General features: G+C 38.8%; 2 protein-coding genes across 2 annotated transcripts; both read right to left on the bottom strand.

The window, feature by feature from the left end:
• Positions 1-12,789: 12,789 nt before the first annotated feature.
• LOC146392965 (uncharacterized) lies at positions 12,790-16,238 on the bottom strand. Its single transcript, XM_084938437.1, has 6 exons — positions 16,196-16,238; positions 15,739-16,077; positions 15,309-15,647; positions 14,857-14,967; positions 13,522-13,586; positions 12,790-12,915 (listed from the first exon to the last, which is right to left on the bottom strand). The coding sequence occupies exons 1-6, from the start codon at positions 16,236-16,238 to the stop codon at positions 12,790-12,792; spliced, it is 1,023 nt and encodes a 340-aa protein (XP_084794563.1).
• Positions 16,239-20,884: 4,646 nt separating this feature from the next.
• Positions 20,885-22,327, bottom strand: LOC146392966 (uncharacterized). Its single transcript, XM_084939121.1, has one exon. The coding sequence runs from the start codon at positions 22,325-22,327 to the stop codon at positions 20,885-20,887; it is 1,443 nt and encodes a 480-aa protein (XP_084795247.1).
• Between the last annotated feature and the right edge of the window lie 3,649 nt (positions 22,328-25,976).

Raw genomic sequence — 25,976 nt, forward strand, 5'->3', positions numbered from 1 at the left:
CAACAGATCAACACAATTACCATATGATACAATAGTTCTTCCTTGGTGCAAAAAGCAGATCAGGTGCTTTGATGATTAAAGGTCACTGTACGTTTGCTGGTTGGTGAGCCTTGCCACTTCAGAGCAGACTTGTAATCCTCTTATCTCATGAACTGTGATATGACACTTTCTCTGAGTGCTATGCAAACAGAGATGGGCTAAACACTTTATTTGTTGTTGTATGTATTGTTATGTAAACCAAAACAAAATATACAACAAAATTATTCCCCCTGACTCTTTTACATTATCAAAGCAACATAATGTAAAATAAGATAAATATTAGGATTCCCTAATTAGGGAATATTCGGATTCCCTAATCCTAATATTAATATATTAGGATAATACTGCACAATTAGTGAGATAACTCCATTACATTTCAGAAATCCTGTTTTTCGTGGATGCCTGGATGTTAAACTTAATTGTAGAGCAGCCACACTGATCATGAAATAATTTAGACAGTTTTTAAACTCTCACTGACGCCGCAGTGTGTCTTTGACTTTGCGACCTGAAGCGGAGTTTGGACCCGGACCCAGCTAATGACGTCAGACTTAAAGACCGGATAGCAATAGCGCCAGGCGGCCCATGATGTAATCAGTATGCTACAAAAACCCCACAACAAAGGAGGATGTGAAGTCAGTGATATACCTGCTGCTTGGTCTGTGGCTTTTTCTCAAGCTTGCAGTTGTTTGTAGCCTTTCTCCTCGTTGCCAGGTTTAAAAAAATAGCGGCTGATTGTCACAACTCATTGAGTGACATTGGGTGATCTGCCAGTCAATTGCATGCAGTCTGTGGATGTCACATTATCGAATTTCTTGAAACCCCAGTGGAGTAGATACTAAAAAAGTACCTGTTACAGCTACAATTGCCTAATAGACTAGGCAATACTACTGCTAATGCCGCTGTACTTTAACTGATGTTAGGAAAGCATGTTAGGTTAAAGACTATTACGGTTCAAAAGCAAATTAACACTACACTCTGCCAGATAACTAAATTATCTTTACTGTCTCTGTCTCATTTCCCTCCCTGGGTATCAGACAGTTTTGGTTTTAATGTTTTTTGGGGGTTTTTTTTCGTTGTCTCTTTTTCCTGTCCTGCAGTATCACGGTCTGAAAGCTTTGTTGTGCCAAACACATTTTCTTTCCTAAGAGGAGCACCTTGGACTCTCTGTAGGATCAACTTTATATCTTTGATTTTATTATTCATATTATTATCTGTGTGGCTATTATGATGACGCAGACAGGGGGTGAACAGCATGAGAACAAAGCAGAGGACAAGAAAAGAAAGGGGGTGCGATGAAACAGGTAGGTATGCTGGGTCTCCAACTGCTGCAACTGTAACAGCTGTAACAAACTCAAACAATACACAGCACCTGAAAGACAAGACAAAGGGAGGTACACAAATTAACATTGCATTTGCTCTTTGTGTGTGTGTGTGTGTGTGTGTGCGCGTGTGTGTGCACGTGTGTGCGTGTGTGTGTATCCGTCCATGTGAAAGAGATGTTAGCACAGGCAGTGGGGGGGGCAACAACCAGTGAGGAGCAGCAGGGAGGGGAATCCTAGTACTCTTACAATTTCCCAGAGGGACTAAGGCTCAGTAAGCCCCAGAACCAGGCCTAGCCACACACACACAAACACACAAACTATGCCACCCTCTGAAGTACTGACGGATTGGTGTCCCCTAGAGTCAGCAGTGTCCCCGGGATGTAGTTAAAATCCCTCCAAATCAACAGCCAACCCCAGCCATACTTGCCAACCTTGACACCTCAGAATTAGGGGGACATTCAAATATACATATACATATACAAAAAAAACTTCAATTTCACAGTGTTTAATTATTTAAAATTATTTATTTAAAGTAATTAAATTGTCACCGTTATTACTGTCCCCCAGCCGGGGCTGTCGAAATTCAGACACTGCATCCACCTGAGGACCTCCGAAAGCCAGGTAGGCCGGAAGTGAGTGATTGTACATCACGAGCTCTCTCGGTGGAGGGAAACTCTGCCGCCTGCTCCTTGCTATCTAAAATATAACAGGACACTGGCGTAAATTCTCAACCATCTCACACTTCTGTTTAATCAGTTTTCTGTTTGACGTTTATTCAGCTGTGTGAAAACCCTCCCGAGGGATTAATAAAGTTTTATTTAATCTAATCTAATCTAATAACTTTGATCTCAGCCAAAACGATTTACTCAGTAACAAATAAAACACGGAAAAAAGTCAAACAATCACGTTTTAGATTATCTAAGTTACTTATATATCATGTTTAACCTGAGTAGCGAAAGACCGCAGGGGTTTGAAAACGATGTGTCGGTAGGCTCAGATATTTGAAGTTTACACAGGTTCATTCTCGCCTGAAAATCTGCTAAAAGTTTATTTTGTGACACAGAAAGAGCAATAAGAGCAATATTAAAACTAAGTAGCTGCCGCCATTGTTGGAAACTGGAATTGGCTGGGCCGCGCTATGAATTCTGGGATATGGTTTTTCAATTTTGTTGTCCGGGTGGAAAATCGGGAGAAATCTGGGAGAATAGTGGCTCCCAGAGATTTTCGGGAGGGGCACTGAAATTCGTGATTCTCCCGGAAAAATCGGGAGGGTTGGCATGTATGACCCCAGCCCCAGATAGGTGTAGGATATTGTGGTGTAAAAAAATCCGCCGGCCCCCCTCCCTACTTATCTGTGTGAAAAGTGGTCTGCTGGATGCGTGTATGGGTGCAGCTCAGTGCATTAGGGGTAAATAGTGAGAGTGACTGTGTGAAAACTAAGCACTATTAAAATTGAGGGGACAAATGCAGCATGAGATTGCTGCAGAGGAAAGTATTATTATAACAATTTAATAGAGACTTTACTAGACAGTTAAATTAATATTTATGCACATTCTAATACTTTTACAGAGAAGTTCTTAAAAGTATTGCTGCATACTTCTGATAACTGAAAGATTTTGGTGCAACAGCGCCAAAACCAGAAATATTTATGTATGGAAACAATGAACATTGCACTCATTAGATGCACATGTTTTAGCACCAGTGCACCTGCACCTGTGCCAAATCACAACAAAAGTTTTGCATGTTTGTCTTTCAAAGAATGTTGCTACGTATTCGTCAGTGGCTGTGAAAGAACAAGCAAAGCCACATGTGGCAGGCGAACTGTGAGATGCAAGCTGTGGCTGGCTACTTCTCTGCTGCCGACACCCCGCCAATCCTGTTTACTCAGAATGCACATGATATTTGGTATCGACAGGATATGTAGCTCGTTGACAAGAAGCCTCCCCAGGCTATTTTTAGCTTAAACCGTTAGACAGATTTCAGTTTTCAGCCTTCCTGGATATGGCCTTGATTATTATAAGGCCAAAACGAATTACTCTAAACACCGAACAACTGCAAGTGTGCTTAAGTTAAAAAAAATTAATTTCGGTAAACTTCTGAGAGTTAAACTCTTTCATTAGTTAATGAGGTTTGCGGACCTTGTTGTGACCTTGACTTGCGTAAAATTGTGGAGAGAGGAAAAAAGAAAAGACATATATTAGAAACGAGGATGAATATTGTCTGGTTTCTTATGAGGCAGGGGGACTAAAAACAATCTTAAGAGCCATCACATAACACCCAGTCCACATTGTGTAATGTTGCTTTGTCAGCATTATTTGCTGTATTCCTGTTGCATGTCTTTCAGTGCTAGTACACTGACTCTCCTGTCAGAGATTTGCTGGCCCCTGACAACACCCACATTTAACAAATCTGTAGAGTCCTCATTAGAAGGCTGGAGGGGTGATAGTCAGGATTGGTTCAATTTGGACAGGGGTGGCTAACTCCAGGCCTGGAGAGTCAGTTAGATGTGTCATTGAGCCATCACTAGATTACCTTCTCAATATTTCTTGAAGTTCTCCCGAGGCCTGGTAATGAACTAATCATTTGATTAAGGTGTGGTGACCTAGAAGTTTGTGTTTTTCACTTTTTTCTTCTCCCTTTTCATCTTCATTTCTACTCAGTTTGGTTTAGGAACTACATTAATATATGTGTGACTGACCTCTCAATTATGGCCTGACAAATATTCATTGCAGCACACACGTCAAAGGACACGTTGTATGTAAATTAGCCACATTAGTAGCTTCGAAAAAGTGATACTTATTGGATAGTCTGGGGATGAGAATGAGCTGCACTAAATGAAAACTCAGACATGATACTAAGAAGGTGCAAAAGCATGGGGATGATATGACAGATGCACTGGAGAACAGCAGCAAAGTTTTTCTATTTAAATGCTTCATTACATCAATTTTGACATTATTAGCTTCGAAATAATGATGACAAGGGACACAGTTCCCTTTTTCAGCCATTGTGATAAGTTTACTATAAGCTCACTATTTATTGGCACAATGCATAAAGGTAAGAAAAAGAGGCATGTGAAGGGAAGATCAGCTGTCTCTGCCGCTTTCACTTTGAACAAACATTAAAATGTACCGGGTGACTAAGTAGCACATTTTCTTTTCAAAACAAAAAATCATGATAACCACATTTATGCAATAGAAATTCTCACAGCACAACTGTTGTATTTTACAGTACAAATGTGTAAATACTATGTATATGAACTGCTGCCGTTAAAAAAACAAAGTGGGAAAAGTTCAGGAAAAAAAAGCCTTCTGTGGATTCACACCACACAACCACATCACTGCTTAATTTTCCATTCATTGTTCATGCTGCTGCATGTGAAACATCAACTACAACCAAAGAATCATGTATAAATGAATCATTTACAAGCTACTTATTTTTAAGTTTTGCGTAAGTTAAATCAACTCAGTGCAAACACGCAGGTAGATCATTGAAACTCTGATCATTACAAATCTTGTTTGATGACCACAAAGTGAATGTGATGCTGTGTTGCATGAGCCCACCAATTTCCCAGTATGTTTATTTTTAAAATGAACACTAATTGCAGATTTTTCTCTTGTAAATGGTTGACGTTACTAAGGTCAAGCCCCTTTCATGACTACATTCCAGAGTAAAAAGTCAAACACAAAGTAAGGCCACATTTAGTCCTGCTATTACTACAAAAACTTTTGCTACAATTTCAGTCTTATTGTCTTATGGAAGTAAACTGAAATCATTTAACTTCCGATGCATTACAGTTTTTTCTGATTGCTTAAGCACATTTTTTGTAACTATTGGCTATTTTTGCAAAACTCTACACACAAATAAGAAAACCTGTCACCCAATTATCAAAACATTGTAGTTCTCTTGCAAAAGCGAACACAGCTAGATTAACTCTTCACACCTTCGTAAAAATGGTGTTTTCGTATCAAACAGTACACACAAGCCATCATCTACTAAGCACACAATGCGCCAACTGCACACTGATGGTATGAATACAAAACACATCTGGCTTTTGCTTACTCTGTGCACAAGGTAGGCCATGTCAGTTTGAGCTCATACTTTTGTCATAGATCCATAAGCATAGAGGGATCCAAACTTCAAGTACTGGTGTTTATTCACACACATCAACACAAACACAAGTGTTTATTTCCAAGTATAGGATTATTTGCAATCGCCATAATGACTATATGGGTTTCTTGGTCTGCAGTGAACATGCTTCCTCTGCCCCCAGCATCTGGTCATCTAGCAATTCTGTAACGTAACAATTTCAGTATTTTTACATCTATGGTATTGTTGTGTTTCTCATTGGCATATGGCAGTGCTACAGATCTGTGTGCAAAGTGACTGTGCTAACCGATTCCCATTTCAAAATGTCCTTATGACGCTTGCTACAGTGTAGCGGCTCGAGTTAGGCTGGACCCGTTGGCCAGCTTCCCTCAGGGTCATTCCACAGTTGATTACATGGTCCACTATTGTAGCTCTGATGTCATCAGCAATTCTATTTCTTACTCTTCTTACCCTTCCTATCCCCCCTCCTCATCCTCCTATCCCCCCCTCCTCGTCCTCCTCTCCCCCCTCCTCGTCCTCCTCTTGCTCCTCCTTGTCCTTGTCGTCCTCTTCGTCCTACTTCTTCACCTCCACGTCCTCTTCCTCGGCCTCCTGTACTTCTCACTCTTCTCACTCTTACTGCTCCTTCCATTGTACTCCACATAGACAGCTTACCTGTGGCCTGTTTATAGTGCTTAGGCTGATTGCAAAGTGGACTACTTATCTAACACAGTTTTCACATGTGTAAGTGTGCCAGACAGTTGGCAAAATAGTGTTACAGTTTTTCTCAAATGTTAAAACACAAAAGCCAATCCTGTAACCCAAATGACCAGTAGTCTAAACACATTTACTAAATGTAGCCACCATATTCCAGTACCATAAACACATGTCACATGAAGACACAATTCACAAAACACAACCCTCTGTACTCATAAATCTAAACACATTTTTCCTTGCTAAAACACATGTTGCAAAACAACTCTGCTCATATTCTCAAATGAAAGCCCATGTGATGCAAAATGCTTGCCACAGTCACCAATCTTTGAACACAGGGAACACACCTGGCGTCAGTCACTACACACAGCGACTCAAAATTGAAGACACCTGTTGCTAATGATGTGACCCCACCTATAAAAGCATAGTTTGGTGAAGATGCCAAACAATCACAATGGATGAAGGCATTCGAGCGTGCGGAAGGAGAAGAGCTGCAGGCCAAAGAGGAAGAGGGGTTGAGATCAGAGGAGGAAGAGGTGAAGGCCTAAGAAGAAGAGGAGTTCGGAGTAGAGGAGGAAGAGAAGGAGGCCAACAAGAGAGAGGAGAAGGTCCAGGTGGGAGAAGAAGACAACCTCGCACCATCATAACAGATGATATGCGAGCAACAGTAATTGATCATGTCATTGGCCATGGCATGACAATGGCTGAAGCGGGACGAAGAGTACATCCAAACCTGAGTAGGTTCACCGTGGCCACCATTATCAAGGCATTTAGACAACACAACAGGTATAGTACGCTATTGCTTTCTTTGTCTCACTACAGTTTTACAGGCCTGTGAAAGTGGTCTGTTACTTTACATGTAGTTTTACATATAAATCAGTCAATTGACAACACATGTTTCTTTCTTTAGAGCTGAAAGGATGCCACATAGAGGTGGGAGGGTTGCCATATTCACAGCGGCACAAGAAACCCTCATTGCAGATATGGTCCGTGAGAACAACTGCATTAGACTCCGAGAGATCAGAGACAAAGTCATTGCAGATAATGTAAACTTTGAGAACATTGATGCTGTCAGCGTGTCCACAATAGACCGAGTTCTCCGGCGCCAACAGATGAGGATGAAACAGGTCTACAGGGTTCCCTTTGAGCGCAACTCTGCGCGACACATAGAACAACGTTACGAGTATGTGCAAGTACGTATACATCCATGTCCACAGTACAGTTAGTGGACATACTGTGTTGCTTAGTGGCCTACATTACTTCTGGACAATACTGTGCTACCTGATTGACCGTTCTGAACACCTGTACGCTTTTCCATGTTCACAGAGGATAATGCAGTTGGACGCGATGGCCAGACCCCATGAGTACCTCTTCCTGGATGAGGCTGGCTTCAACCTCCAGAAACGAAGGCGAAGAGGCCGTAACATCATTGGCCAAAGAGCCATCACTGAGGTTCCTGGCCAACGGGGGGTAATATTACTCTTTGTGCAGCTATGGGTACGGAGGGGCTTGTCCACCGGCATGCTGTCCTTGGGTCTTACAACACCCAACGTCTCCTCACCTTCCTAGAGGAGCTAAAAGACATCCTCCTGGACCGTCAACAACACCATCCTAGGCTAGCACATCACATGTATGTGATCATTTGGGACAACGTCCGCTTCCACAAAACACACCAAATCAGAGAGTGGTTCACCACCAACAGTGACCACTTTTTAAACGTCTGTCTGCCACCCTACTCCCCTTTCCTGAACCCTATAGAGGAGTTCTTCTCATCATGGAGATGGAAGGTGTATGACAGACAGCCATACACGAGAGAACCTCGTACGGGCAATGGAGCTGGCCTGTGCTGACATCCCAGTGGAGGCCTTCCAGGGATGGATTCGCCATTCCAGGGCGTTTTTCCCGCGGTGCCTAGCAAGGGACAATATAGCCTGTGATGTGGATGAGGTGATGTGGCCCAATGCAGCTCGGCGACATGATGCCGCACAGTGACTGTGTGTAATACTGTAAAAAGACCGTGTAGACAATAAAAAAGACTTCACACCCTGATCATGTTTCCGAGAGTACTGTTGTGTGCGATAGATTCTGTTTTTGCATTGAGTTGTGTTACAGTAGTGTACGTACATGCAGGATGTTTTTATAGATTTATAGTCTTCATGTGAAACTCACAAATCTAAATGCCTAATCCTCTGCAGGGTTCTATGACGATCCGTTACTGTACAGTTTATAAAAATATGCATTGGCAGTTATGAACCAAAGAACCTTCTCACAAATTGAGCATTGTGTTTTCAATTGTTTTGCTGTAGTGTGTAATGCTGTGTATAGTGTTTACAGTTTTGACAGCTTCGAGCTGCTCTCTTGGTGTGGGAGTTTGAGTTTTGCAGTGGGAAGGTGTGGTTGTGTTTATGTAGCTTTAGAGAAGGGTGTTGTGTTTGGACACTGGGGGACCTGGTGGTAACGTTTGTGACATGTGTTTTAGCATTTGAGAAAAACTGTAATGATAGCCATACATGTGTATAATTTTGCTAGGAGTGTGTTGGAAATGTGGTAATTGAGTGCTGTGCAGTGAGTTGTGCCTACAGTTTTGCAAAGTGTGTGTTACAAAATTGCAAACTGAGTGCAAAGCAGTGTTTGTGCTTTTAGTTTTGCACACTCAGTGAGTGGTTTTACTATAACTATTAATAGTTTTAGAAATTGTGCTACAAGAATCACAGTTAGGGTTTAAGCATTCAGTAAAAACTGTAAGAAGAAGAATTGTAGGCCCAAAATGTTAAATGAGTGGCAGCAGATGCTCTGCTGCCACCTGCTGGTGAGTTGTGAAATTCTTTTCCAATGCCCTAGTGATTATAGAAGACAAAAATGTTACTACACTATGTTTTGTATAAAGTGGAAATGTTAATTATTACTTAAATCTACATTTTACAAATAGCATGAAATGCCATACAAATATTCATTTGTCAGTTTATCAATTTAATTGAATGACGGACATTTTTGGTTGGTGATGTAAATCCTAAAAGCTTGTGTTTGACATTTAGAGGATTTAAGGTATTTATTGTTTGTTTATTCTAAGTTCTGTTAATAAAATTGTGAACATTTAAGATTTTTGTCATGACGTTTGTTTCTCATTCTCCTCAAATGAAATTCAAGTGGGAAAATTTATAGTAGCTGGGTTGCCAGATGGCTTAAAATAACTGAAATTTACCGTCACCTAAATATTACTGAAATTTTTCATAATCAAAATACAGAAAATCTGTCTATTATATTTGAGTACTTGCAAAATTGCATTTCAATACACATTCACCTGACTACAGGTGCAGCTGAGGTTCGAAGTATAATGCCCGACCTCAAGGAAAGGTGGTCAAAGACCATTGTTCTGTTTATCCCTGCTTTTGTTCTAGTTTTGCTCTTTGCTACTGTTTTGTCACTACTGATAACATGAGATGTGCCATTGCCAGAAGGCTTGCTGTATCTCTCAGCAGAGTCTCCAGAGGGCAGGAGGAGAGGGCTGTAGAAGGACATCATCCCGGCCACAGGATCAGTATCTGCATCAGTATCTGCCTCTTTGTGCAAGAAAAAACATCACAAACACTGCCAGTCACATAAAATGACCTCCAGCAGATCACATGTGTACATTTTTGGCCAAATTTTAAGAAACAGGCTGCATGGGCGTGGCATGAGATGCCAGCATCCATTAATATGAGCTGTGTTAATAGCCCAATACCATGCAGATTGAAAAGAGTGGGTTAACACATTTTTTTCAATCAGGGAAAGACTGACAGCAAGCAACCTGCTAGTTACTTGCTAGTTAAATACAAAAAAAATCACGTTGCTCTATAAATGATCCCTGGGGGGGAAAAAACTAAACACACACACATCTGAGACTTGTACATTGTAACAACAGGCACTTTGGTAATGTGCCTCATTTTGTATAGGCCTTGATGATGTTTAAATAACCTTTTAGGGTTTTCACAGAAACGCCACAGCTATGAAAAGTGTAATATTTAAACATCCTTAACATGCTTATGTTGCAGACTCAATCCATTCATTTAAAACACCGTTATCCACAGGCAAGGTATATAATGAGTCTGCTGAGCACGAGATAAAGTCTGTGAGTCCCTAAATGTGCCTAAATCCAATAAAGCATGTCTACTGAACTCTACCTATTACCCAGGAAATATGCCCCCTATGTGCTCATATCTAGGCACTGCGGGCAGACCAACATGTCCCACTCGTCTACTGTGGGCCCACATGGGGCCATCCACACAAGTCAGTAGGGCAGCCCACACCTAGATTTTGACCATTCTGTGGTATGGTGTGGGCCCAGAATGGGCATCACCACATGTCGGCATCATACCCACAGGATGCCCACAATGTAGATCTGGGGTTACCTACTGGTATCCATGTGACCCACATTTCATGCCAGTACAGTACAGGGCTGCCCACCCAGGTTCAAATGTGCAGTACCACTCACTTCACACTGGTACATGAGTCCATAATTTCAAAGAAACAGTGGACTGCCCAATACAGGTTGCACACAGGAAACCAACACGGAGGGCTCCGAGAGGTAAAACTACTGTGGTATATTAGCAAGATAATGCTACTGAGCTTGAGTCTGGAATACTTATCTTGCAAATATATTGTGTATTGTTGAGTTCTCTGCTCTGTGAGATGACCTTTTTTTCTCCTTTACTTAGCTTCTGTTGTTCTTACAATAAAAATTGAGTGTGCCCTTTGGGAAGTACCAGCGCTATGTTTGGTGGAACTAGTGTAACAGACACACCGGTCCACTGTGTCCATTTCATGCTTTGCTTCTCCAAATCATGAAAAGTGCATGCAGCAGTTGCAGTAAGCAAAACTTTATTCTGTATTCTAGCTTTAAGTTAAGAATGAAAATTGGGTTATGGTGATATTTCTGCTCATGTACTCTTCCAGAAGGCCATATGTCCATGTGATACTTCAGGTAGGGGAAAACATACATGATTGAGGTATTTTAGTGAGCAAAACTTAAATAAAGAATCACTTACTGCAGGTTTAACTTTTTGTTTCTAGGAGATATTCAAATAAGTGTGAAAAAAAAGACTAAAGCTCTATTTTACTTAATGTGATTATAACCGTATCACCACTGATTCTAGCTCACCTACAGTTATCTATGACTCACAATAAGGCTCGTCCAGGCAGGGCTGTTTCTAGCTTTTTAGGGGTCCTGTGCAAGATTCTGTTTTGAACCACTAGGGGGAGTTCAAACACTTTGGTAATGCATCAATTAGCTGGACATTGAGAAAAAAACAGCTTATATTAAGAATCTTTGAGCCAAGAAATTGAAATGTAGGATTGCAATTCATTAAAAGACACTGACGGTCACTACAGCATGTGGAGCATAATGTTTATACTGAAATATGTATGTATAAGATGTGCGCAACACTGCATCCTCCTGAGGTTGTGTTTTCCTCTGAAGACTGATATGTGGCTGTCAATAGATGTCACTCGTTGCACAACAACACAAGCCACAATGCCTCTATCATGGCAGCTTAGTTTTGTTTGCAGTACTGTTTTTAGTCACCCTCATTCATTTTTATTTTGCTTCCATTTTGCTTGTCCTTTTTAAAGTGGTTTTATTGTTCTCCAGGTTTTGTAAAGTTTGTTTTTCTGATGTGTGGGTTTTTTTGTTTGTGCGTTTGTTTTTTCTGGTATGTGGATAGCCAGGTTTCTTCATTTATCCACAAGAAATAAAAAAAAACCTTTGTATTGTCGGCTTTGTGTTTATGCTCAAACACTAAAAGAGAGATCAAACAGTACGCATGTTCTCATGACGGACATACAGACATAGATTTGTGTCAGTGTGTGGCTCTGTAGCCTACAGTTTATGTAGTTAAACTGTGACAATGTAGTTCAGTTCATGTGATGGAGTGTACCAAATCACTTTCTCTGGGGCATAATTAAGTAATATCTGGATTACTTTTAAGAATTAAACAGAGTAATGCATTACTTTTTGAATAAAAACCCCATTCTAAGAATAAATGTGAAATTTTGAGATTAAAGTCGAGAATCTATTTTAAGAAAAAATAGAGGTGAAAACAGTTGTTGTTTCAAGACAAACTTCCATGTTTGTATACTCACGTTATTCAAAACTCACAACAGTACAGAGTCCATTCTTTTGTGGTTTGTAACGACATATTAGCAGTTGATTCTGTGACTGCGTGCTACTCGTGCTTTTAGACTTAACAGCTGCTTTTGATACTGTGGACCATGATATCCTCATAAGCACTCCATTTGTTTAAGTCCTAACCCTGCTTTTTCCAACTGAGGCAACTGTGTAACAATTCAGGCCAAACACAACCTTGAAACATGAATATATGCTTTTATATACAATGTTTATCTGGTGCGAGCAAGCAAGAGCACTTTACTCCAGTTTTAGCTTCCCTTCACTGGCTTCCAGTTCATTTATGAATCCATTTGTCTTTAAGTATCTTAATGGTTGTGCCCCATTTTACCTGTCTAATCCTGACAGAATATCTTCATTAAGGCGGTTAAAAGAATCCATCTTACAAAAGAATCTGTCTTTGTCATTGTAATTTCCTTTTTCATCTACCCAGAGGAATGGCATCTGCATCAGCCTTAAATCTGCCTTTTACTGTCCCTCTCTGATGCCAGAGTATATGGTGCTCTCTGGTGACTCCTTCCTACTCTTCCATCTTGAAGATTTTCTTGAGGGGAAATCCAGAGCCACATAGTTCAGACCTGCTTCTTCACTGTCCTGTAAATTATTAACAAAAATATAAAAAATTTAAAATAATAAATACACATGCAACACATAAATACACAAAGAGAGAACATCGCATAGCCATTGTTTGTTTGTTTGTCCTCAGATGGCAGTCTAACATAAGATGACTTCATGTTTCAGGGTAATGGCAACTGCAAGTGTTTCAAAGTGAGTCACAAATTACCATCATGAAAACACATATCTAAAGTACACATATTACAATAAAGTGTGACCTAATCAAACATGTCATCATTTACAATAAAGGACTTCTAGGAGGATGTCAGATGCGACTGATTACTGATTACATTTGACATCTAAGTTTCAGGGCAAATGTAGTTTTTTGATCTTTTCTGTCTGTACTTTCTTGTATTTCACATCAAAATGCTTCCTGTTTCTTATACAAAATGTTTAGCTTACTTGTTTTGTGTGTTTCAACCTTAAAAATAAGAAGTCACTTTGTCATCAGTAGTGCAGAATATCATTATTATGATGAAAGTCTAGTCACGTATTTTATAATAGCTAGATAGCTATAAATATAATGTGTGTGTGTGTGTGTGTGTGTGTGTGTGTGTGTGTGTGTGTGTGTGTGTGTGTGTGTACCTCGTTACTCATTTGATCCCCAGATGATTTTTCCTGTTTGACATCAGTAAAGACTTCTACTTTTCCTGTTCATAAAAAGAAAAGATTAGCAGTGAAATATTATTTATTTTAAGTGCTTGTCTGGTCAGAATCAAGAACCAATCGTTTGAGATTGTAGAAAAACTTTATAAGGCCTCCATTTGCTCTCGCAGCAGCTTTAGTTTGTTGTGCTATATACATGATGAGAATATCACATCCAGAAATCTGGATCTATTAGATTAAAATGTGTCTACTGGAACCAGTTTGAAACCACTTCTGCTTCACTATCTGCATTTGTCACTTCATCTATTAAGTAGCAATTTCAGCTGTAGTAAAGTAGGGATATAATTATGTGCTACGAACGATAGAAAGATCGGTGCACTTAGCAAATAATCCTGACCCTTTGCATGCCTCAGAAGCAACTGAAATGTATCGCTTCATGTATGATTGGTGAGCATTTTGCCATTTTTTGTTTTTGTTTATTTCTGTATATTAATTTCTCTACTAACTGTGATGGAAATGCTAAAAAAAAGTTTGTTAATTTTGTTAAAAATGACAGATCGCTTTAAGATAATAAATAATCATTTATCCAAAAATCTATTTGTCAAGTCTGTTTATATAGTAAAATACGATAATTGATGAAAGGATCAATCTGAAAATCTCAATTAGTGAAGATTCGAATTCTGGAATGTACTGACAATGTAATACTTTTCCTAACTAAAGTTAGCAAATATTTACCAAAAAACAAACAAACAAAAACACGCCAATAATAAATTAAACCCAAATATTTTAAAAGACTGGGATGACAGCTTTGTTTTTATGGGTATGATTCACAAGTTTTGTGAAATGAAAATGTAAATAAATGACGAGCTCTGAGCTGTACAAACGGCAGTCAGGGGAAAAGGCGATATCATCATTACTGCCAGGTAACCAACAAGGCACCATTTTTACAATATTTGAAGATATTCTTTTGTATAAATAATGCCTGGTATTTGTATTAGCTTTTAATGTTTTACCATGTTAATGGTTCTGCATTTAATTGACCTTTTTACTGTTATCCTCTGGCCACGTGTGAGCACATGAATCAATAGTTAATGCAACAATTTTAAGTAATATCGACCATACTGAGTACCACGCCTGTCAGCTAAGAACAGGAAACTGAGGTTATAGTTTAGTAAAAAGTAAAATAAGGAAACTTTGTATTCATATTAATTATTAATAATTATTGATTACTAATAATTATTAATTATTAATATGTATAGTAATTATTGATATTAATTATATGTACACAGTATGTTATACATTTGATTCATTTACCTTTGCGGTGTTTACGAGGTTGGATTTTTTTTCTGGAGAGAATCAGTGCAAAATTCAAAAGCACAGAGCAGGTCAGCAGTGCCCCAAGCACAGTAACGAGCGGGAACTCCTCTGGAATGAGAAAACATCCCAGCAGACAATTAACGTTCTGATTATATAATAGTATAATACTGTACATTACTCACTCAGTTAATCCACAGTAATAACATTTCATATAGATGGTTTAAATTAACTCAATCTCCAAGGTATGCAGTATCTCAGTAAAAATTATCATAAAAGTTAGTTTGGATGTTAATTTTCATGCATCCAGTAACAGTTTACTTACCAATGGTCAAAGTATAAAAGTATTAAAGGCCTGAGAATATCTCTTGCTTATTCACGCACAAATCATCAGGAATCAGGAACAACTAGTACAGATAAGCAAATATTAAAATAATACTTCAAAAACATACCTATCTCCACTTTAGTTCCTTTACCAAACAGGATCTCTCCACATGTCACCACAGCACAGTAGTACGTCCCAGCATCAGATGAGTTTGTTATAGTTTTGGACAGACTGTAGTCACATCTCCCGTCCTCTTTATTTCTAATACTGCCGTGGTAAATGATGCCTGGATGGACGTCTGATGCACCTTTAAACCAGTGCACTTTGTCTTCATCTGGACACTGATCTGTGTCATTTTTGCTCTCAGAGAGGAGCGAACACTGCAGAGTCATTGTATCTCCCAGATGGACTGAATTCACATCTGGAGTTTGTTTTACTGTGAAAAATTTATGCTGGGTTTTAGGATCTGTAGGAATTAGAAAAAGACATGAAATTCACTGTACTTGTTTAGGGTTCGACCCACCCTTATCAAAGACAACCAAATGAATATACTTTACCATTCACTGCCAAAATTGTGCTATTAATAAAGATAATACTGTATTGTGATCCCGCTTGACAGAAGTATGTTGCTTCATCTTCTTTGCTTACGTTTCTTATGGTAAGAGAAAGCACATTACCCACTTTTGTGACACTGAATCTTGAGTTGTTAATTTGAAATAATATGTTGCCAAAATTTCCTTTAGTAACTGTTTGAACCATATATCCATAATTCAGCTTATACCAATAAAATAACTCTTTATCACTTCCAGAGAGCGCACATGTCAGAGTCACATTATCTCCAAGTTTAGCCACAGTTACAGAGATCTGCTGAGGAACCTCATTCATTTCAGTCACAGCTAAAGAAAAGAGACAAACAGTAACAGTTAGAATGTAGAATATTACAAAGCCTAATATATATTTTGTTTTATATTTTTTACAATGATACATCTGGCAGTGTAGAAGAAGTAAACTCACACAGTGTACTTAGAAGAATCAAAGAAGCCAGTCTTCCGATCATTGTGTTACCTCAGCCTTCTCTTGCACAACTGATGTCTACCCACTCAAAGGAAGATTTTGTGACAAGCTGATTGCAGTTTGCAAAGTCGACATCATAGTGATTGGCTGACGCAAAAAAAATGCACTTCCTGTAAAATTTCCCAAACCATTTACAGTGAATCTAGGCGCTAATCATCAAACAATTTTAGTTTGTTTGTAATGTCAAATTTGTCATTTTAAGCACATGATGCTAAATACAGTTCACGTTTAGCACGACTCCATCAGTATATAAAAGAAAAGTCAAATAATCTTGTATAATTAAGGTAAACCAATAATTAACTCATACTTTAATAGAAAACTTTTTTTATACTAAAACACTATTCAGCACAGTGCTTTTACTAACATAAATATAAAAGTAAATTTTTTACTAAAATAACGTTGTTATATGTTGGTACATTTCATTTACCAACATATAACTGATATGTTGGAGGCAAATTGTGCGAAGAGAGTGACACAGAGGGAAATGGAGCAGAGGTGCGAACCAACAGCGAATCGTTTATTTAGCTCCTGAATGATTACAGGAACAAAACTGAACTGTGACTTGACTCGAACTGAGATATCAAACTATGATACTATACTACTGTGGCTATGACTAAGGGAGAGAGCATAAGCAGACCACCAGACAACTAACAGTAAGAGACACAAGACCTAAATACACTGGAGGGTAACTGGGAAAGTGAACACACATGGGAAAACAGCTGCCACAACAGGCAAGTGGAAACAAAACACATAGAAATGTGGCAACAAGACCTTCAAAATAAACCGGAGCTAAACTTAAGAACTAGAATTTATAGAACAGAGAAAAATTTGAGTGCTGGAAGTACAAAACAGAAACATTACACTAGAAGTCATAACGATAAATAAACCCAGAATTAATAATAGTCATAATCAATGAGATGAGATGAACAAACACTATTTTTTGGGGGGTTTTGTTTGTTTGTTTTATGACATGACATTGAAGGCAAGTACTCACAGCAGAAGAACATGCCGCTTTCTGAGTAATTTTCTGCAAGGTGAGAAATAATGAGGGGAAACATGAAAAGAGGCCACAACAGACACATACTCATTGTCTTGATAAAAACTGACAGCAAGAAGTATATGCTGTGTGCAGATTAACATCCTACAAATCAGATTTCTTTAATTAGTGCTACATATTTTCCAAGTTACCGTGACCTGTTATTGACAGATTTTTTTCAATGCATAGCTGAAATTGTGTGATTCTGACAGCAAAGCCTGGATTTTCTCTCTGTAATAGAAAAATATTGCATTCCTCTCACGAAGCAATGCATTACAACAGATTTCTGAGGCTTTACTTCTTGTTTCCATGGCGATCAATATACGGGTAAGAAACTGATAACTGATCTATATTTTTTGTTTCTGTGCTGGCCTTGTTTGATGTAAAACATGAAATAGGGATTTATATCCCATTGCTCTTAAAATGACTTTTAATCAAAGTGTATAATTTGGATGATCCAAATTATATGCTGCTCCAGGTGCGATTGACCCATCTGAGCAGCATCTGCAATCACGCCTCGCCGCCTTAAAAGTTTAGAGTTTTTGGCGAATTTGGTTGCTATTATGTTGAGCTGGCAGCGGGAGAGCTGTAGCTCTGTGTGTGTGTACGGCAACTGGTAAAATAAAGATGATCAAAATGCCACTGGGTCTGCCGTGTATGTTTACAGTATTATTGATACTGCTAAGTATAAGTGTATGAAAAAGTATATTATCCTCATATTACTAAATATAAAAGGTATAAAGAAAATACTATTATTTCAATCGTATGAGCAATATCGTGCATTAGAAAGTTCTAAACAGCCCTGCGGGGAATTAAAGCTGTGTATTATGTGAACACAACTGAACTTGTGAACACAACTGAGACCACTGCAGGCAGAGCTGGTGCAAAGTACATACTGAGCCAGAAACAAGAGTCATGGAGACATCCCAAAATCTTTCCTGCATGTAATTCTGTGTCCAATACTGGCATGCAAGTGCAAAAGTATTCTAGCATCAAAGTGTGTTTTTTAAAAATGAAAGATAAAAAGCCCAGAAATATTGGAAACACTACAGATTTTGTAACAGCACAATCTGATCGTGACCTGACCTAAGATTTTATGTGTGGAAGCAGTGATCATTAAAAGCGATCACATTGGCGGTGCGCAGGCAGCCGTGTAAAAATAGTTTGACTGAATCAGCAGGAGTCCTGTACTTTTTCATTTTCAAGTATTGCGGTATGTGCCAGTATCAGTGTTCGTGAAAAAACAAGCACAGCCACATGTGGACCGCAAGATGCAAGCTGTGACTGGCTACTTCGGTGCTTCCCACACCCAACAAGCCTGTTCATTCAGAATGCATATGCATCTGGGCATCAACAGGACATGAATCTAGTTCATAAGAACTCACCACAGGCTCTTTTTAGCTAAAGCTGTCGATAGTTCTAGACCTTCCTTCCTGAATATGGCCTCATTTTGTTTCAAGTAATGTAACGTTGTACAAAAACACTTTTTAGGCACACAACTACAACTGTTTCAAAGTTAAAAATAATTCTCCGTTGAGGGAAAGTTTTTATGATTCATGAGGTTAAATATGTTATATTTAGATTCGTGTGATTTAATCTTACTGTCACTTTCTCTGAATGAGGTTTACAGACCACCAGATATTTGACTTGTGTGACTGAGGAGCTAAGAAAAAAGACATGTCAAGTATTAGAAACCACGATGAATGTTGTTTGGTTTCCTTTAAGGTGAGTGTGGGGGACTAAAAAGAATATTCAGACCTAACAACCACACAGGAGGTTAAACTGTACAACCTTTGATTTCTACACACAATTTAAGTTAAACCAAGTCAGAGATGGCAATTTAAACTTACCACAAATGTCCTTGAGGTCCTTAGACTCTTGACTTTGATAAGCAAAAAACTTGACGACAATGTGGAGGATAGCGCAATCACATTTCTTCCCTTGTACAAACAATGAAGGAAACCACATTGCTACAATGGAAATTCTCATAGACCAACTTTTATTTCAGAAGTGAAATATTTCTGATACCTGCTAGTGTTAAAAAAATAAACGTAGACTTGCTCTGTGGGAAGGGTTCAAAATGTTAGCTCCCCACACAGAAACTAAAAATAAAAAGCAAACGTGAAAAAGATACCTCCTGTGGATTTACATCTCATTTGGATTATACAAACACATTACTGAATTTTATGTGCATTTTTTAATTTGTAATTTATCATTTTACTTACAAAAATGTTGACTCAATTTAATGTATGTCAGAAGTGTTAGTCCACCAGTTACCCACAGTTTTTACATTTAAATTGAACACTATTATTTGTTTACAGCACTCTGGTACTGTCACGGACCCGGTTCCGGGGACTTGGGGTCCGTGAGCAGTGTGGACCTGTAGTATTACTATTGCTGTTATTATTATTATTATTATTGTTATTATTGTATTGGATGTATGTTTGCTGCACTGTGCTCTTGTGTGTGAAGGCGCCAAAAAAAGCTCCAGCCGATTCAAGAGAGAAGGACAACCGCTGACAAAGCAAAAACCTGTAGCGATCCCACATGTGTCAAGAGTATCGGAACAGTTGAGACACATTTTTCTAAACACCGGGTCTCTGTGGCTTTTAAACGCCAAAAGACACTGCGCCAAAAATTGGTCCACCCCAAGGATCGTGTCCCCCAACATAAACAGAGTAACATAATGTACACTGTTAAGTGCAGGAGGATTGCCAGGATTTATACATCAGGGAAACCAAACAACCTCTGGCGAAGCGCATGGCACCACAATGAAGAGCTACCTCGTCAGGCCAGGAGTCTGCAGTCTATTCACACCTACAGGCCAGTGGACACTCATGATGAGGTTGTACACATACTGGACAGGGAGGAACGCTGGTTTGAGCGCAGAGTCAAGGAGGCCATTTACATGAAAAGGGAAAGACCATCTCTGAATTGAGGAGGGGGCCTAAGGGTACATTTTTCACCATCTTACAATGCTGTGATTGTAGCCATTCTCCAACTCCTTGTGAATGGTTCTGCTAACAAAGCCAGCAGGCCAACATACATCCTGAATTACCATCCGGATTTTTCTGATATTTGTTTTGATATTTGAATGAAATCTCAGTTCTGAAAAAAAATCAGCTGATGATCTAGTAAAGACACTCTGAGCAAACTTGACTGAACAAAGCAGAGATTTTATTGAGGACTGACAGAAAAGTGCATCAAGCATGAGACGATTTCATGTGGATGAACAGAATATAGAGAATTTGAACAAATGAAGTCCAACATGAAAGAATCCAAATGTTTCCACTTGGCTTGAAGCACAGCTATCAGCTGACTCCCCGCTTACTCCACATTTTAACAGTACACTGTGGATTTCATGTATTCTAAATTCTAAAGTTCTACGTTTCTATGAGTAAATTATATAAGATAAAATAACATTTTTTAAAGGACATATTTAGCTTTACACATTTGAGAAAATTCTTTCTCCAGCAAATTTTTCTGACAGTATTAAAATAATCTTACATCAAATACAACAAAATAAGTTTTTCATGTTCATAGAGTCAGAATAATTTTTTTTCATCTCTTCACTCCTCTCAAATGTTATTAGTTTATTTCAGAGCTCCTCTGGTTCCTTCATCCACTCTTCTTCTCATCTCCTCCAGTTTCTGGACCTTGTCTGTGTCTCCTTTCTCCTTCATCTTCTCAATCAGGAAGTCCAGGTAGTGGACAGTAGTGGACTCTGAATCAATTTTCAGAGCTAGTTCATCCAGTCTGAGGAAATGTTGGTAGGACTCATCCAGTAACTGTGACTTCTCTGCTGTCAGTCGGCTCATTTCCTTTTCAAGATTTTCCAAAAGGCTTTGCTTGTTCTGACTTTCGTTTTTATTTGTCTCATACTTCACTTTCATTTCTTCGATCGTCTTCTTAACATTTTTGGTCTTGTTCACATATCTCCACTTTTCTTTCACATGTTTTGATGCAGGACACTTCCTGATACAAACAGTGCAGCTGTCATCTTTAATGACCTCACAGTGTGAAGGATACCAAGACACACTGCATCCAGGATAGTGACAGTTCTCCATACAGACTGTACAGCACAGGGCTCCCTCATAAAAAAACCCCCACATCCCACCTTTGATAGTTTCTTTTTCTGTGTAGACCTCATCAACTTCAACAGTGAAGTTCTCGTTCGCATTCATGGTTTCTTTATGTTTCTTCAGACCTTCTTGAATCTGTCTGATTTCTCTCTGTTTCAGTTCAATCAGGTTGATTCTCTCTTTCAGGTTTTGGATGCTGGCTTTCAGTTTGATGCGTTTCTTCAACACTTTTTTGGTTTTCATCAGTCTTTCAGGTCCACAACTTGTAAGAAAAGTTAAAAAATCCCCCATTTGTTTCTTTGTTAAGTCCCATGACTTTATTAAAGAATTCTCATATGATTCCCTTCTCTCTTTGCTCTGTTGGTTATCAAACAGAAAGTGAACAGGCTCATTCTTCTCATTTCTGGCACATTCAATGCTTGCAGCTTCAAGCGCTTCAAGAGCATTTTCAGGTGGCATACCATCTGAGTGTGTGATCAGAGCTACGATGCTTTTCTCCACATTTTTTCCAAACAGAGAAATCACTGAGTTAAAGATATAACTCTGCCGGTCACTCAGTCGATTATCTGTCGCCTTCATCACCAGACCCACTGAATTAATTTCATGAACTCCATCCTCTGACCGAAACAAGTCCAATAATCTTTCACCAATGATGTTATCATGATCAGTCCCTCTGGTGTCTCCATATCCAGGAGTATCGATGATGGTCAGAGAGTATGGCAGAATTTGATTTTCAAAACCAAAGATCTCGTACACGATCACATCTGATGTCTGACTTTCTGCCTGACTTTTCTTCTCTTCCTCTACGATCTGAAACCAGACTTCATCCTCCCACTTCACTCCCATGGTGTAGTTGATCAAAGTGTTGATCAGAGTGGATTTCCCCCCTCCTGTTTCACCCACAAGTAGGATGGTTTTATTTATCTTATTAAAATCTTTTTCACCAAGAGTCATTCTTGTCAGAGTTCCAAACTTCTGCTTTTTTGGCCTTAGCTGGTAGACAGCAGGAGGTCCTGAATAGATCAGAAAGCTGTCTGATGAAATATCCTCATATGGTGGTGAGATTAGATTGATCCTGTAAGAGAAAGTACAGATTTTTCTGTTTCTTATTTTCATATGATGCATTAATTAATTGATCACTTACTGTAAAATGAAACTATTTTATTGCCAATTTGAGCTCATTTTTATACTCTCACAACCACTCATTTGGAAATCTTATTTTCTGTTATGTGTCATGTTGTGACATATGTACACATATGGAACAATGTGATTTTGCACGTGCCTTTGTATTGATTTTGTATTGTTGTCTGTATTATTGTAAGGTCTTTACCTTACAATATTAAGCACCTTGAGGCAACAGTTTTTGTGATTTATTTCTATATAACTAAAATGTAATTGCATTAAATTGAAGTTGATTTGATTTGATTTTGTCATCACAATGGTGAAAAAAGTTGTTGGATGGTAGGAATGATGAAAATGTAACATGTCAAAGATCTAACAGCAGTGGTTAATAAACAGAGAAACAGATCCATTCCGGAACACATGCCGACTAATCACCAGTGTAGAAGATACTACAAAGAAGTGATAGCATTGTAACTAGCTAATAACTAATGGTCTCAGAAGTTAAGCTGGACCAGTGATATCATCAGAAAAACAAGAGTCCTGCCATGCTAATATTTGCCAGAAAGTCTCATTGCTGGATTAAGTTAAAGTGGCTGATACTGGCACTGAGATTTGGTATATGCTAATGGAGTGGAAGCACATACTGTACTGATTCCAGCTTCTGTAACTGGGATGTATAAGTGCCTTTAATTTAGATGAAAAACAATGAAATGAAAAATAAAATCTGATGATAGATATAAATACAGATGTGGCTTTACATGTTGGTTTTTCCTTTGGTTTCTTTGGCACAACAAACTTGAAAACCACAGGTCTAGGATCAGATTACAGCTGAGCAACAGATGAGGGGGGACACTATCAATATTATTATTTTGTCAAACTTTTAAAAGTACATGTGTTTAATAGAGCTGGGCGATATAAGATTTTTTCATATCACGATATGTTTTTTTCATTTTAGCCCGATTTTATCTCACTCTGAACTGGACATTGCTATACATGCATTTATTTCGTCACGCTTGGATTATTGTAATTCGCTGTTTATGTGTCTAAGCAAAGGTTCTCTGGATCGTCTGCAGGTTGTGCAAAACGCTGCAGCTAGGCTTTTGACAAAATCCTCCAAGTACTCACATGTGACACCATTGTTATCTCAGTTACACTGGCTTCCTGTTAAATTTAGAGTTGATTTTAAGATCCTGGTCTTGACCTACAGAGCTGTGCACGGACTGGCACCTGCCTACATCTTTGATCTGCTACAGCCCGATGTCCCCAGCAGGTCTTTGAGGTCATCTGATCAGGGCTTACTTGCTATAAAAAATACTAAGAGGAGGACTAAGGGTGACAGAGCTTTTGCCACTGTGGCCCCGAGACTGTGGAACTCTCTCCCCCAAACATTAAGAACTGTGGACTCAGTAGCTGTTTATAAAAAACAACTCAAAACTCACCTTTTTAAAACTGCTTTTGGTTAATTTTTTGCCTGTTTTATTTTCTCTTTTTAAATCTTTTTTGTGACTTGTAATCTTATGTGCAGCACTTTGTGATTCTGTCTTGAAAGGTGCTATATAAATAAAAATTTATTTATTTATTATTTATTTATTTATTTCAGGCGATAACGATATATATCACGATATAAGCCAAATAACTATATATGTAAGATTTAAATGTGCTGTTGCTCACAAGTAAAATGTGAAATAATCAGCAGCTTGTTTTGATTTAAATATTTATTTCCCATAATAAGTTCAACAGGGCAGATGTACTTAAAATAAGGCTTCAGTTTAGGCAAAGTAAAGGCAAATATTGCAAACTACACAAAAGGCAGCCGCTAAAGCATTTAAGTTTCAAAATAGAACAAACAAAACAGACTACTAAATTGTCAGTTCCACTTAGAAACAAAATATTAATTCTAAAAATAAATCTTAGTTTATTTTGAAGAAGAAGAGACAAAATTGACTAACGTATATAATATTGCTTTGGAAGCGCTGTCTGAGAGAAATGTTTATGTCCAGGGAGTTGGTAATGAGGATCCATTACCTTAATTATGTCTGTGAAGGTTCTCATTACCTTAATTAGCTGCTTGAATCCTTCTTTTTCGACCGTGTTTATTGGTAGCATGTCTTTAGCAAGACAGTAGGCTATGGCATTCGTTATGTTGCTATGTCTCTTAGCTTTTTTGTCATATGGTAAGACGCTGGAGAAAGCCCACTCAATTGACTGTTGCTGCTTCGCAGGGATTCCCCTGGTTGTTTTCGACAGCGAATTAATTCAATTAAATTTCAATTCAATTTTATTTATATAGCGCCAAATCACAACAAAAGTCATCTCAAGGCGCTTCATAGATACAGAGAAAAACCCAACAATCATATGACCCCCTATGAGCAAGCACTTTGGCGACAGTGGGAAGGAAAAACTCCCTTTTAACAGGAAGAAACCTCCGGCAGAACCAGGCTCAGGGAGGGGCGGGGCCATCTGCTGCGACCGGTTGGGGTGAGAGAAGGAAGACAGGATAAAAGAAATGCTGTGGAAGAGAGACAGAGATTAATAACAGATATGATTCAATGCAGAGAGGTCTATTAATACATAGTGAGTGAGAAAGGTGACTGGAAAGGAAGAACTCAATGCATCTTGGGAATCCCCCGGCAGCCTACGTCTATTGCAGCATAACTAAGGGAGGATTCAGGGTCACCTGGTCCAGCCCTAACTATATGCTTTAGCAAAAAGGAAAGTTTTAAGCCTAATCTTAAAAGTAGAGATAGTTTCTGTCTCCCGAATCCAAACTGGAAGCTGGTTCCACAGAAGAGGGGCCTGAAAACTGAAGGCTCTGCCTCCCATTCTACTTTTAAATACTCTAGGAACAACAAGTAGGCCTGCAGAGCGAGAGCGAAGTGCTCTAATAGGGTGATATGGTACTACAAGGTCATTAAGATAAGATGGGGCCTGATTATTTAAGACCTTGTATGTGAGGAGCAGGATTTTGAATTCAATTCTGGATTTAACAGGAAGCCAATGAAGGGAAGCCAAAACAGGAGAAATATGCTCTCTCCTTCTAGTCCCTGTCAGTACTCTTACTGCAGCATTTTGGATTAGCTGAAGGCTTTTCACTGAGTTTTTTGGACATCCTAATAATAATGAATTACAGTAGTCCAGCCTGGAAGTAATAAATGCATGAACTAGTTTTTCAGCGTCACTCTGAGACAGGATATTTCTAATTTTAGAGATGTTGTGCAAATGGAAGAAAGCAGTCTTACATATTTGTTTAATATGTGCGTTGAAGGACATGCCCTGGTCAAAAATGACTCCAAGGTTCCTCACAGCGTTACTGGAGGCCAAGGTAATGCCATCCAGAGTATGAATCTGGTTAGATACCATATTTCTAAGATTTTCAGGGCCGAGTACAATAACCTCAGTTTTATCTGAATTAAGAAGCAGAAAGTTAGCGGCCATCCAGGTCTTTATGTCTTTAAGACATTCCTGCAGTTTAACTAATTGG

Source organism: Perissodus microlepis, chromosome 2 (assembly GCF_051167445.1).
Source record: "Perissodus microlepis isolate ML-2025 ecotype Zambia chromosome 2, ASM5116744v1, whole genome shotgun sequence".
Lineage (NCBI taxonomy): Eukaryota > Metazoa > Chordata > Actinopteri > Cichliformes > Cichlidae > Perissodus > Perissodus microlepis.

Excerpts from the sequence above, each read along its gene's own strand:
- LOC146392965 (XM_084938437.1), bottom strand. The coding sequence starts at position 16,238 with ATGATCGGAAGACTGGCTTCTTTGATTCTTCTAAGTACACTGT. Across the intron at positions 14,968-15,308 it reads AGGAACTAAAGTGGAGATAG|AGGAGTTCCCGCTCGTTACT; the intron begins GTATGTTTTTGA and ends TTCTCATTCCAG. Across the intron at positions 13,587-14,856 it reads ACCTCGTAAACACCGCAAAG|GAAAAGTAGAAGTCTTTACT; the intron begins GTAAATGAATCA and ends TTTTATGAACAG.
- LOC146392966 (XM_084939121.1), bottom strand. The coding sequence starts at position 22,327 with ATGACTCTTGGTGAAAAAGATTTTAATAAGATAAATAAAACCATCCTA.